This window comes from Thalassophryne amazonica, chromosome 6 (genome assembly GCF_902500255.1).
Source record: "Thalassophryne amazonica chromosome 6, fThaAma1.1, whole genome shotgun sequence".
Taxonomy (NCBI): Eukaryota; Metazoa; Chordata; class Actinopteri; order Batrachoidiformes; family Batrachoididae; genus Thalassophryne; species Thalassophryne amazonica.
Genome location: NC_047108.1, coordinates 107,431,975 through 107,446,056, shown reverse-complemented (window position 1 = coordinate 107,446,056; position 14,082 = coordinate 107,431,975). Strand labels below are relative to the sequence as shown.

Genomic DNA, 14,082 nt, shown 5'->3' with positions numbered 1-14,082 from the left:
GGTTGTTTTCCTTCGTTTGTGTCTTGCATTAATACAGCGCAGGCATAACCAGCTTTTTCAGTAACATACAAATGGAAAGGTTTTCCATAATTAGGGTTGCCTAACACTGGAGCAGTTTGCATGTCTGTCTTTAGGACCTCAAAAGCTCCAGTTGCCTCATCTGTCCAGATAAGGAAGGCTGCATTGTTTGTTTGACCCGCAGCTCTGATTATAGCACGCAAAGGTATGTTTTTTATAGCATAGTCACAAATCCACAGCCGATTGTAACCTGCCATCCCAAGGAATGAAAGCATTTGTCCCACTGTTTGTGGTTTGGGAGCCTTGATCACAGCCTCCACTTGGCTTGGGGCTGTACATCGCGTGGTTCCACACAACTTGTCCCCAAGTATTCTACTTGTTGTTGGCAGAACTGCAGTTTGTCCTTACTTACTTTGTGACCTCCATCCGCCAAAGCATGCAATACAGTTAATGAATCCATCTCACATTGTTCTTGGGTCTCTGATGCAATGAGGAGATCATCCATATATTGCACCAATGTGCTGGGTATGTCGAGGTGTTGTAAATCTTCAGCCAGGACTTTGTTAAAGATAGCTGGGGACAGGTTCAGTCCCTGAGGCAGACGTGTATATGTTAGTTGTTGTCCCAGAAATGTGAATGCAAGCAAGTGTTGTGAATCTGGGTGCATGGGTACACTGAAATAGACTGAACACAAATCGATTACTGTGTACCATTTTGCTCCAGCAGGGATGCTTGATAGTATAGTATGTGGATCAGGAACCACAGGTGCATCCATTTCTACTATTGCGTTGATAGGACGCAGATCATGTACCAGCCGGTACTCTTTGGTATTGTTTTTAGGGATAGGATAGATGGGAGTATTACACGGGCTCTTAGTTTTTACTAAAACTCCTGCTGCCATTAGTCCCTTGATTACTGGTTTTATGCCCTCATTAGCCTGAGGTTTTAATGGATACTGTCTTTGGTGAGGCAGTTTTGCTCCTGGTTTTACTTTTATTTTTACTGGTAGGGCTGTTTTTACCAGTCCTACATCTGTTTTGCTTTTGGACCACACCACTGGTGGTATTTGCTCTAACAGTTTCTCTTGTTGGGCCGATAACACCATCTGTGTCTCTGGTCTAGGATTGAGCTCCACTTTTTGAGCTATAGCCTCATCATTTACATTTAGGTTAATTCATATAAACTGCTTGTCTTTTGAAAGATGTACCTGTCGATTTTCTATGTTTTGCCATTCTCTGACTTCTAACGCTGTCTTTATCATTGGGCATAGGTCATGAGATTCGTACTTATCTGAAACTAAAAGGGTCACATGAGGCGCGGCATTTGGTACCATTGCTGTTCAGCTGAAGTCAGCTTGACAGAGGCTGCAGCCCCTTGGGGGTCTAAATAGTTTTCTGTGGTGGTTATGTGAAACAGCTGTTGATTCATCAATGTGTCCCAGCACCATGCATAGTCAGTTTGTTCTTGTTTGGCATCGAACATCAAGGTGACATGCAGAGGTAAATTGGGTGGATGTACTGCTGCATAGTGTTGTTCTGCCCAGGGCTTCCGCTTTTCCCACTCCAGTTGGAGATTTGAGTTTTCTGGTTGTAACCTCAGCCAGTACACCATGGGTTGTACGGTTCGGACCTTATCTTCCATGTCCATAAGAGCCATAACGTTGGTAAGTGCTTCATCAGAAAAGTGTATTTGCAGTCCTTGATGGGTACACACTATCTTGGTTTGTAGTTTGCATAGAATGTCTCTTCCCAACAAGTTCACAGGTGTATTTCGTGAGTATAACAGGGGTGTTTCAATTGTTTTTCCTGCAAAAGTTACAGGAAGTGGGTGTGTAAAAGGTATTATTTGGGTTTTCCCAGAGAAGCCGATGGTCTTAATTGCAGACCCAGAGAGGGGGAAATGAGCGCCCATTTTCCCTATGCAAGAGTATGTTGCCCCTGTATCCACCATAAAAGGGAAATCTCTGTTTTGAATATTAACGGTGATGGTTGGCTCCTCCTTTGGTATCGCAGAAATAGCCAATGCCACACTTTCCCCCTCCAGCTTCTTTAGGCCCCCCCACTGCCAGTAGGCGGATGGTCCGACCCAAGGTCGGGCTGGACAGTCTCTCATTCGGTGTCCGGATTGTCCACAGCTCCAACACTCATTGGGAGGTTGATTCCCTGCTGGGGGTGTTGGTCCTGTAGGTGGTCCCGCTTGACTGTTCCTGGGAGTCAAGTTTTGGAATCTGTTTCTAAATGGATTTTGGCGAGGTCCTCTCCGCCACCCTCTCTGGGACCCTGGAAGTTCTGTGGTTCTCCTCTCCACCCATGACTGTAGATGGGCCCATTTCCGGGTGTGCCGGTGTTATGGTAGTGATGGTGATGCTCCACCGGTGCTGAAGCTCCCCCTGCGGGAGCGTTGTTTCCATTGGGTCCAGTTGCTCCTTGGGGACTCTGTGTGGTTGTTACCACAGGCGCCTGTATGGTGGCAGCAGTGTTTGCTGTAGTACCGGTGCCAGCTGGTTCGGAAGGAGTCGGACGGGAGTCTGTAACAGGGGACATCACAGGAGCTTGGGTCTTTGTTTTTTCTTTCTTTGCTTTGGCCAGTTCTCCCAATTGCATCTGCACCAGTTTATGTGTCAGGGATTTGGTTGCATCTTCTTCTTTTTGTTTTTCTTTCTTATAGATTTCGAAGTGGTGAGAAACATGTTCAGAATATAAGGTCCAGTTCATTTTTGATCATTCCACTACTCCATCTAGGGCTTTCTGAACAGCTTCAGGTAGAGCTTTTTTTACAGTTATTTTGAACAGGATTTCAGTCGCTGGGGATTGGTTCCATGCATTTCCTGTTTCCTCCGCCCACCTCTTCTGGAACCTGTGCAGGAATTTCTTTGGGCACTCCTCGGGTTTCCACTCCTCATCATCCAAAGTAGAGGGGTCCAAGACCTCAGGGTATTTTCTTCTCAGTTCCTCCCACATAGTGTTCCTATAGCGGTTAAAGGGGACTTCATCGTATATATTAGTGCCCACTAGCTGTGCTAGTCCGACCCTTCTTGCTAGTTCTTCAGTGTTATCTTTCCCCATTACATGCATCAGCAAGGCCTTTATGCCGCCTAAAGACAAGGTTACCCCTGCAGTGCCTTCCTCTAGGGCGATTATCCATCTCCCAGCTCCTTGGGTGACATCTGGCAGTCTGTTGGCCAGCCCCACCATGTCTATCCAACTCCATCGGGTGTACACATGATGACCATTTCTAACTACCAGTGAGCACATAGAGCCTTCCTCCCCCTCCTCTACCCCTGCGGGGGCTCCATAATTTGTGCCGGATCGAGTGCTACTGACGGACCCCAGGCAACCCAGCAAGCCAGTTATGTCCTGTTCCAGAGCTGTTATTTCTTTGGCTGTACATTGTTGTCTTTGCCTGTGTCGGGCCTCTCTTGCACTCTCAATGGTGACCTCACCAGAAAAACTCCGGGTGGGCGGCTCTTTGGTGTGGTTCCCTTGATTGGGTGCTGACTGCTGTAATTTCCTTCTTTCCTCGGCGTCCCAGCACTTTTGTCTTCTTTCCTCCACTAGCCAAAGTTGTTCAGCTAGTTCTTCATTGTCTCTTCTGTCCAGATCCAGTGTGTCACTAAACCTCTTGTACCACTCCTCGGAGCCCTTATGGCCTGAGAGTGTCCAGTCGGCTGACTTATGGTGGGAGGGGATGGTTTTCAGTTGGCCTCTGGACACAGGTGGGGGTTTAGACTCTCTCTCTTCTTCCTCGTCCAACTCAGTTTCACTGTCATATGTTGCCCCCTCTGTTGGCCGGGGTGGGGTGCTGCTCCTCCTTGGACTCGGAGACCTCATGGGATCCATTTGACAGGTTGAGGACCTGCCTCCTTGTGGCTCTCAGGTCCTTAGTGTCAATGTGAACTTGCCCTCTACATCTATGCCCTGGTCCTCTTCAAGAGTGCCTAGTACAAATTGTCCAGCTGTTTTCCCCCTTTCATGATGTTTATATGGGGGTGGCTCTGCTTCCCAGCTCGGTGCACTGGCTTTGGTCTCTTTGGATTTTTCCTCTGCCACCTTCTCTTTTCTCTGTTGTAGCTTTTGTGCTTCTTGTTTGAACAGGGCCAACACTTCTTTTTCTTCAGCTCATTATATGTTATTATTCATGTTTTTCTGCTGATCTTTAATTTCTTTTTTCTGTATTTCTATAGCAACTGCTTCGCACATAACTAGATCAAATGATCCCTCCAACGGCCATTGCCTGTCCCCATGTGACCTCTTATGCCACTTTCTCATACATCGGATGGCCTTAATGCGTTTTCCTGGATACTTTCTTAGTACTAAGTCTCGCGGGGTAGTTCCCTGACCTTGGCCTTAAGCGTTACCCATATAACCCTGCAAACACTATGTGAGGTGTTCCTATGGTGTTCTGGTTGTCCCTCAGGGGCTGTCCTGATGCAGACTAATAGTTTGCCTGCTGTAACACCAGTTTTGTATTTTAAATTTTTAAATGAATTAAATTTCAACCTATATTTTCCGTCTTCTTTTTCTTTAACCAAAATTTGCAAATTTACCTGTTTCCCACTGAACCTTCCTTGGGACCACAGTCAGAGTCAACCTAGGGAATAGTTCTTCACCTGAATCGTTTGGTAGTGTTATTAATTGATTTAATGGTATACTAATTTCTTTATTAGGATCAGCACAAAGCAGTTCCAACCACGGGGCTAAGCCTTGATGCCACAGTCGTCGTATCAGCAGCTCCCAATTAATTAGAGGGAATTGTTCTTTCTTTTGTTTTAAGTTGACTATTCTAGTTATTTGCCATAATTTCTGATTAATCTGTTGTTCGTCCTGCCAATGCTCTGTAAATCAAGGTTCATCTTTGCCAATTTCTGTGATGACAGTAATAAGTTTGCAAAACTCCACACCGCAGATAGGCTGCAGTCTGCTTTCTTTGCAATATTGCAATGAATCTATTTCCTATCTTCAGGTACACTAGCCTTGTTTAGCGTGATGGTCGGCTCGGTGTGTCTTCAGTTGGCCCCAGAGTCTGACTTCAGTTATTTTAATACCACTCTGAATGCTACAATAGTGGACACAGACAGGATGTATGAGGCCCGTATGAGAATATCTGGAACCCTGATGTGCCTCACAGGAGTCATTCAGGTAAAAGCCCCACAACATCCTCATAAATTATAACCAAACTTCAGCAAGCAGCTTGTCTTAATGTGTAAGTGACTCAGCAAGAACATTTCATGGCTTTACAGCTCGGCCTCAGTCTTACACAGTTTGGGTTCATCGCCATCTATCTGTCAGACTCCTTAATCAGGGGCTTCTTGACTGCTGTCGGAATCAGGATATTCATTGGGATGTTGAAGTTCATTTTTGGTCTTAAGGTGCCGCCTTTTAAAGATCCAGCAGCTGATGTCTTTGTAAGTCACTCAGAGTTACACCTACGATTCTTTGCTTGTAAATCAAACTTATTTAATTAAATTTTCATCCATTTCTGGCAGACATTAATTCATATTTTAACATCCATTCTTGAGACCAATGTAGCCTCCCTACTGTTTGCTGTGGTCACTATTGTTGTCCTGGTTCCAGTGAAATTGCTGAGTGAACGCTACCGCCATAAGTTGCCTTTTCCAATTCCTGTCCACATCATTATTGTAAGTACTTCAGTTATTTCTTTCAGTACACAAAAGTGCACTTTCATTTCTGTCTGATTTGATCTACAACTGGTGGAGGAGGTTAATCACTTTCATTTTGTCCTGCAAAGGTGATCGTGGCCACAGCTATTTCAGGTTCTCTCAATCTTCCAGAGATTTACCATATGGATGTAGTGGGAGAAGTCCCTTTGGGGTAAAGCACACACATGAATGAAATCTGAGTTCATCATTAGTTCAGTTCTTAAAATGTAACATAAACCTGTCAAATGTTTATGTCTTTGAGGTCACTAACTTATTTCTCAGGATTCAAGCACCTGTGTTGCCACAAGTGAGTATGTGGAGCGACATGTTGGGTCCTGCCTTCTCGTTAGCAATATTGGGGTACGTCAGTGTCTACACTTCAGGCAGGATGCTGTCAGCCCTGCATGGCTATGATGTGGATCCCAACCAGGTAAAAAGGAAACAAAGAACAGAGCTCTTTTGAGTTTTAAAATAGTCAACATTTTGAAATTAAATTCTGTGTATCCCTTTATAGGAAATGTTGGCTCTTGGCTGCAGCAATTTCTTTGGGTCCTTCTTCCAGAGCCAAGCAGTCGGCTCTACCTTGTCTGTCACTTTGGCGATAGACAGTGGCGGGGGAACATCACAGGTGAGTGTTGCTGTCTCATTGTAAGCATTCAGAACTTTTTTTAGGCCGAGGTATAAGTGTCAAAGACTGTAAGCCTTCATTCAAACTCAACAAATCTTCTTGAATGAACACTTTTTGCTTTCAGCACCTTTATTAAATTTTCTGGCACTTATTCCTGTGTTGCACCAGTTATTTTTCTTTTTTTTCAACAAATTCTCTGTTTGTCTTTAACTGTACTGAAGCGCCAGTGCGGGCGCTCTTTCATCAAATGCAAAAAAATGGAAAACAATGGGACACATTATACACAGCAAATTTATCACTGTTAAATTTCCAGTGTTCAGGTATATCAGTGCAAAGTGTGAAGATTGTGCTGTTAATTACAACCACATTTACACCAGACAGTGTAAAATCACAAAGTGTTCTTTCATCTTTCTGCAGGTGTTGAACTCCAACCATGAATGAGAGGGAAATTAAAAAAAAAAAGAAATGTCTTAATGTCCAGTATAATTATTGACAGTGGTGGGCATAAATCCACAAACACACAGTGTAACTCCTTTTGGCCTTCTCTATACATCTCCAACAGTGTTCTCAGAGCAAACATTGCATTGTAGTGTGCTTTCTTTGTATGAAACCATATTGCTGCTCACAGATATTCACCTCTGCTAATAAGTAAAACTAACTGTTTTGTTAGCGGATTAGCTTTTCAGCTAACTTCAACAACCATCAACGGACCAATTAGCTTGCACTAAATTTTGTTCCTGTAATATTTTCATAGTTAGGGCCCTGTCCCACTGGCGTTTAGGAGGATTTGCACATGAAATGAGGAGACAAAAGCTGAGCGTCCGCAACAAAGGTGGGTGGAAATGACAAATGTCCCGGGGTGGATCACGTAGTGCACAGCGAATACATGAGGAAGAAAAGTGGATATAACAGGGAACAGAAGCGAAGGCAACCGCGGAGGCGCCCCCATGAGAGGCATAGCAGCCGTGATGTACTCGCCTCATCCGTGCCCACTCTGTCTGCATGTGCAACATACCATTTGCGACCGTAATGTGAACGTGCTGGGCACGCGTTATATCTGTTTTGCATGCTGTCCCGGTCCGCCGCCAAGCCGCACCAACCCGTCGGTTGCGGATATCAGCGGATGACAGCGGATATGCGGCGCATTGGTTGTGTATGTCCTGCATATGTCTTCAGTATGTGTTCAGGAAGTGATGCGGATCTCATCCGCATCAGGATTTTTGAGTCGCTCAAAAATCCTGGCTGCGGACATGCGTGCCTCTGCGGATGATCACGGACGTGTTCGGATGTCGGCCGACTCATACAGGAATGTTACACGGATATTGCGGTTGTTTGGCGGATGTGGGCCACTTTTGTGCGCATTCCATCCGCAAATCCTCCTAAACGCCAGTGGGACAGGGCCCTTAGTTACTCTGATAAACATTTGTGAACCCTAAAAATCACACACGTTGGTTCCTGTCTGCTACGTATTTTGCAGCAGTCAGACAGCTGAGAGGAGCTGAGCTCAACTCTACCCCAGCAGAAGGGAGCTGGATGCCAGTCTGCTCCAAAAAAAAAAAGTCATTTCCATTTGCAGCATACAGCAGTCCAGCCGTGAGGCTGACGTCCTGAAAAGGAAAGCATGTTTCACTTGTGGTTTTGATTTATAAATCAGATAAATCCTGACAGAGTAACTAAATGGTAATTGGTAAATGGACTGCTTTTATATAGCGCTTTTCCATCTGCATCAGATGCTCAAAGGGTGTTACACCTCAATGCCTCACATTCACCCCGATGTCAGGCTGCTGCCATGCAAGGCACCCACTACACACCGTGAGCAAGTAGGTGATTAAGGACCTTGCCCAAGGGCCCTTACTGATTTTCCAGTCAGGCTGGGATTTGAACCGAGGATCCTCTGGTCTCAAGCCAAACACTTTAACCACTCGCCCATCACCTCCCCTCATTACTACATTAATCAATCAATCAATCAATCAATTTTTTTTATATAGCGCCAAATCACAACAAACAGTTGCCCCAAGGCGCTTTATATTGTAAGGCAAGGCCATACAATAATTATGTAAAACCCCAATGGTCAAAACGACCCCCTGTGAGCAAGCACTTGGCTACAGTGGGAAGGAAAAACTCCCTTTTAACAGGAAGAAACCTCCAGCAGAACCAGGCTCAGGGAGGGGCAGTCTTCTGCTGGGACTGGTTGGGGCTGAGGGAGAGAACCAGGAAAAAGACATGCTGTGGAGGGGAGCAGAGATCGATCACTAATGATTAAATGCAGAGTGGTGCATACAGAGCAAAAAGAGAAAGAAACAATGCATCATGGGAACCCCCCAGCAGTCTACGTCTATAGCAGCATAACTAAGGGATGGTTCAGGGTCACCTGATCCAGCCCTAACTATAAGCTTTAGCAAAAAGGAAAGTTTTAAGCCTAATCTTAAAAGTAGAGAGGGTGTCTGTCTCCCTGATCTGAATTGGGAGCTGGTTCCACAGGAGAGGAGCCTGAAAGCTGAAGGCTCTGCCTCCCATTCTACTCTTACAAACCCTAGGAACTACAAGTAAGCCTGCAGTCTGAGAGCAAAGCGCTCTATTGGGGTGATATGGTACTACGAGGTCCCTAAGATAAGATGGGACCTGATTATTCAAAACCTTATAAGTAAGAAGAAGAATTTTAAATTATATTCTAGAATTAACAGGAAGCCAATGAAGAGAGGCCAATATGGGTGAGATATGCTCTCTAAATGACGCACGTAGTTCATCTACAAGCAATGGCGAGTGGAGCTGGAGTTGCCCCAGAAATCAACCCCTACCCCCACACCCCCCACCCTCCATTTTACACTGGATTTACACTGATCTCAAAAACAATTCTTGGTGAGACAAAAAACAAACAAACAAACAAAAAAAAATCATGGAAAACTGGCACCTCTGATAACGTCAATTTTGATGTGGATATTTACTGCCCCCTAGTGGTTGCATGAGAACCATGACACTTGTGGCCCTTACTGGCTGCTTTAAAAAACAAAAAACTTGTAACTTGTACACAATAAATGTGAGTAAAAATAATATATGATGAATTTTCATGTTCATTCAAAGTTGAAAATAAAACGCAACACAGTGGATACGTAAACATTTAAAAATGTTCATACAAAATAAAACAGTTTATTAAAAAGGTCATTTTAGCAAATATGAAATTGGTGAAAATTTAAAGGTTCCAATTCCACAAAAATAAATAATGATAGCACACGTCGTACCCTCATAGGTTGCTGAACCTCAGCTTGGGAACCACAGCTAACCACATGATGGATGGAGAACATGGTTACCTCGGTAACAGTTACCTGAGAGACAAGCAGCTGACAGGACACCAGCTCCTTCTCATTGGCCTGGATCTTGCGGTGGGCGTCGGCCTGCGTGCTCTCCAGCTGCTTGCTGCGGTTGACCAGCGACTTGACCTCCGACTTCATCTTGCTGATGTAGAGGCGAGCGATGGTGAACTCTTCCTCCACCGCCGAGCCGTTCACCTTCCTCTCTGTGGACATTTTACAAAGTGAAAATATAACACATATATTTTAATTTTGAAGTTGATGTCTAGTAACTTCCTACTCTTGAATTCTGATAAGACTGAAATGATGACATCTGCATCAATTTCAACAGCTGGTGCTTAATTTTGGTTCGTGTGTTGTGCATCATACGGACAAAGTGAGGAATCTTGGGGTACTTTTTGATCCTATGTTGTCCTTTGGCCCTCACATTAGAGACATTACGAGGACTGCCTTCTTCTGCGAAACATAGTGAGGATTCGTCCCATCCTGTCTATGGCTGATGCTGAGACTTTGATACATGCATTTATTTCTTTCAGATTGGATTATTATAATGCTTTATTTTTTGGTCTACCACAGTCTAGCTTTCAGGGTCTTCAATTAGTGCAGAATGCTGCTGCCAGACTTGTGACACAAAGTGGAAGGTTTGACCACATTACACCCATTCTGGCGTCCCTTCATTGTGAAGCAGCAGGACCTTCATGGCCGGGATGACGGTGGAGATCGAACCCACGCAGCTCACACAAAAGACCGTTTCTCTACCAGGTCAGCCAAAGGGGAACTCCCCGTTAGCCAAGCTAGCGGGAACGTCTTTTCAATTGGGACCCGGCACTTTCATCCCGCTACACATCTCCCCACCATTTTTGACTTCGTCCCGAAGTCACAGGTGCATGTTAGCATACTCTCTGATCCACATCCTGTTCTGCGTGTTGTATTTTAACATAATATCTTTTTAACTTTTCCCCTCCTTTTGTTGTTTTACTTGTGTAGTGTGTGTGGGTTATAACATTCCTGGCTACATTCCTTCTTGGCATAACATACGGAATGGCGATTGGAGTCGGCTTTTCCATGTTGGTTGTGGTATTCAAGACCCAGTTGTAAGTACACAACATATGTATAAATCTCACTGCAATGGAAAAAAAAAAGTTCATCACAGAGAGGGTTGAAAGGTGTTTCTTAATGTGTTACACATGATAATAATGTGTTCCTCACAGTCGGAATGGTTCAGCACTGGTTCAGATCATGGATACAGATATCTACAGAAACCCCAAGATGTACAGTCAGGTATGACAATAAAATATTTCTGTGTAAACTGGTCAATAATCACAGTGTAAAAGGAAGTTATTCATGTTATCACTCCTCAGGGTGTTCATGTAACAGGTGTGAAAATTGTGACCTACTGCTCTCCGCTCTACTTTGCAAATGCAGAATTATTTTTCCAGAAGGTCATCAAGAAGGTAACAGTGACCAAATATGTGCACTCAACATATAATTCTGCTGATTTTTTTCTGCTGATTTTTTCTGATCTGGATATCAATGTTATGTATTTTCTTTTCATTGATAATAAGCAACAAGCACTAACTGTTACACAGCTATTATCACACACCCTCAAGTTTCAATTTCCTCTGCCAGAGTAATCCCTTAAGTGATGAAAGGGGAAACTGCTAGATAAACTTTTCCCATGGGGTTGAGAATTTTTGCTCCCTGGTCCCCAGGGGCGTGCTGGGAACATTTTTTCAGCCCGGGAGTTTCATATCCAACCGGCCCAAAAACCGCCAGCGCACAGCGATAATAAGAGTTCTGCTGTGGCATTTAAATCCAGCATTTATGTGCTGAGTGACTGTGAAAATTGGGTGGCTTATAATGAAAAGTAAAAGCTAGTTAGTTAAAACAAGAACGGTATTGTTAACTCACCATTTTTGGCCCCTTTTCAGCCAATTTTTTACTCCTGCGAGAATTTTTTGGATCGCGCCGAGTTTCAGCTTAATCGTGCGTCCTGCATCGTGCAGACTACATGGAGTAACGAGCTGCGTTTAACATCTCACAACCACCTCCCGATGGGGAATCATATGGTCGGATGAATATCAACCCTGTTTGATATTTTGGTCGGCCGTCGTGACTCGTGAGGGTTCTACAAGCGTCTACGTGCTGATTACGTCGCGCACTGTGCATGTGCAAACACCTGAGAGAGCAAACAGTGATCTCATGTAAAGTCTTATGTTTTTTTTTTGTTTTTTTTTTATTGCGTTCCCTCGCAATAACCTAATATCATATTAAAGTTCATGCCTATCAGCGCGTACAGTGAGTGGAATCAGGTGGGGGGAGAGTGAACGTATATGAACGCGCGCACACACACACACACACACACACACACACACACACACACACACACACACACACACACACACACACACAGCAGACAATAACAGGATTCACGACAGATGAGGGAATAAGTTGCTACACCTTGCGCAGCTGTATGACTCCGTATGAAATATAGTTTATTTATACAACAGTGTAAGTAGCAACACTTGTTATGAATGTTTGTTTTCTTTTTGTCCTCTCTCACGTTGCTGTCTGCTGTGTGCACGCGCGCGCGTATGCGCTCAGTCTCCACCCACCTGATTTCACTCACTGTGCGCGCTGATAGGCATGAAATAAATAAAAAAAAAAGAAAAAGAAACGCGACCCCGACGTGTGGTTTTTGAAGGTACAATGTGAGCAGTCAGATCGGATCATTGCATCGGGCCGTACAGTGTGACAACATGAATCGTGCGCTCTGAACTTTTAAACCCTGCGGTTTTGTCGCACAGTTTGAGCTGGAGCCGAGTACAACGATTAAAAATATCGTACAGTGTATGCCCAGCCAAGTCAGTGTCTTTTTCTTTTTCTTAATCTAGCTTTTTCAGCTCCACCTGGCTTTTTTCTGTCCATCTTTTCCTTCACGGCCCACTCCTCCTGTACTTACGAGTAGCGCAAGTCCCATCTGAGCGCACAGGGCTGGTTGGACTGAACTAACTGTAATGAATGCATAGGGGTGTTAAACGTGTAATGGGATGTCCCTACCTCGGGCTTTGGAAAAAGATAACGTTGCAAAAGAAGCAGTCTTAACTTATTTTCTTGTGAATTTTCGTGATTGTAAGACATTTATAACACTTAATGTCTTCTCTTTAAGATACAGCAGCCCAAGTGTCTTGCTGTGTAGCCTAACAGTGGTGGTCATATATGTATGTATATATAAACACCCCCTCACAACGGCTCCAGGTTGGACCAGCCCACCGGGAAAACTCCCGACTCTCCCGATTACCCAGCACGTGGTAGCTGGTCCCTATCCTCCTCTGATATCAAACAGATTAGTAGGCTTGTAAATACCCATGTAGACACACAATTACACTTGTCTCGTTTGTAAAAACATGTTTGTATGTATAAGCTGAGAAATAAAGGGAGCTTCTCCTTCCTGTTGCAAATACTGTAAAGGTGCAAATATTTGCGTGGGATTTATTATGCGAATTTTGCGAGTTAAACAAGGTCACCAAATTAAATAGCGCTATTTTAATACATAACGTACATATACGTACATATTCATAATGCAAACGCTAATATTAATACCGCTAAATATGAGGTCTGTTAGAAAACTATCCGACCTTTTTGTTTTTTGCAAAAATTATATGGATTTGAATCATGTGCACTTGCATCAGCCAAGCTTGAACCTTCGTGCACATGCGTGAGTTTTTTCACACCTGTCAGTTGCGTCATTCACAACCGACAGGCAGGTATAAAGTTTGAATGAATGTTATCTTGGTTCTTCCTGGGTGGTTCTTATGGCAACTGATCCAATCCCAAGCAAGGACTATTTGTATATAAAAATGTATTTCCTAAAATGATACATTTTGGGTTTCAAATGAAATTTATGTAGCTTTTTACCCCTCGAAATCCTCAAAAAGCTTCTGCTTCGGGGAGCTTCGCCACCCTGATCCCCCACGAGGGTGTTGCCCCTCGACCCCACCGGGGGCCCTGTGGCCCACTGGACCCCCAACTCAAGGATTTGAACCCCCCCTTTCACATTCCTATATACGGCCCTGCTCAAGGTGGGCCAGGTTTCTATGAACACATACATATGGTGCACAAGTTTTTACTTTGGCCTGGTTGTGTTTAGACTGGATTGGACCCTGGAAAACTTATCATGGCCAGACAAAAACTGTTAAAGAAACAACAGAAAGAGAAAGCAAAAGAAGAGAAGAAACAGGCGGCGGCAAGAAAAAAACAGAAGAAACACACCTCGGTGGGTCAAATGAACACTCAGGTGGGATGAAGCAACACATCAAACACTCTTTTGTTCCAAAAAGCATTAATTTGTGCATATACAGAGTATGTTTTCAATTTAATTGAAGACCACATCTCAGCTTGAGCTGCAGGAAGACGTCAATAGGACAGATGACGGTACCAACCAAACAGATGCGCCCATCAGCTACATC

The 14,082-nt window shown here is 44.1% G+C and overlaps 1 protein-coding gene across 1 annotated transcript in view; it reads left to right on the top strand.

Moving 5' to 3' along the window:
* Nucleotides 1-9,600, top strand: part of LOC117512871 (solute carrier family 26 member 9-like) — a 43,172-nt gene extending 33,572 nt beyond the window's left edge. Inside the window, exons 4-10 of the mRNA XM_034173110.1 lie at nt 4,981-5,156; nt 5,258-5,422; nt 5,504-5,656; nt 5,767-5,849; nt 5,960-6,107; nt 6,192-6,305; nt 9,553-9,600. Of these exons, the coding sequence (XP_034029001.1) occupies nt 4,981-5,156; nt 5,258-5,422; nt 5,504-5,656; nt 5,767-5,849; nt 5,960-6,107; nt 6,192-6,305; nt 9,553-9,585 (872 nt within the window). The 3' untranslated portion in view covers nt 9,586-9,600. The remainder of the gene's footprint in view (nt 1-4,980; nt 5,157-5,257; nt 5,423-5,503; nt 5,657-5,766; nt 5,850-5,959; nt 6,108-6,191; nt 6,306-9,552) is intronic.
* The last annotated feature ends 4,482 nt before the right edge of the window (nt 9,601-14,082 follow it).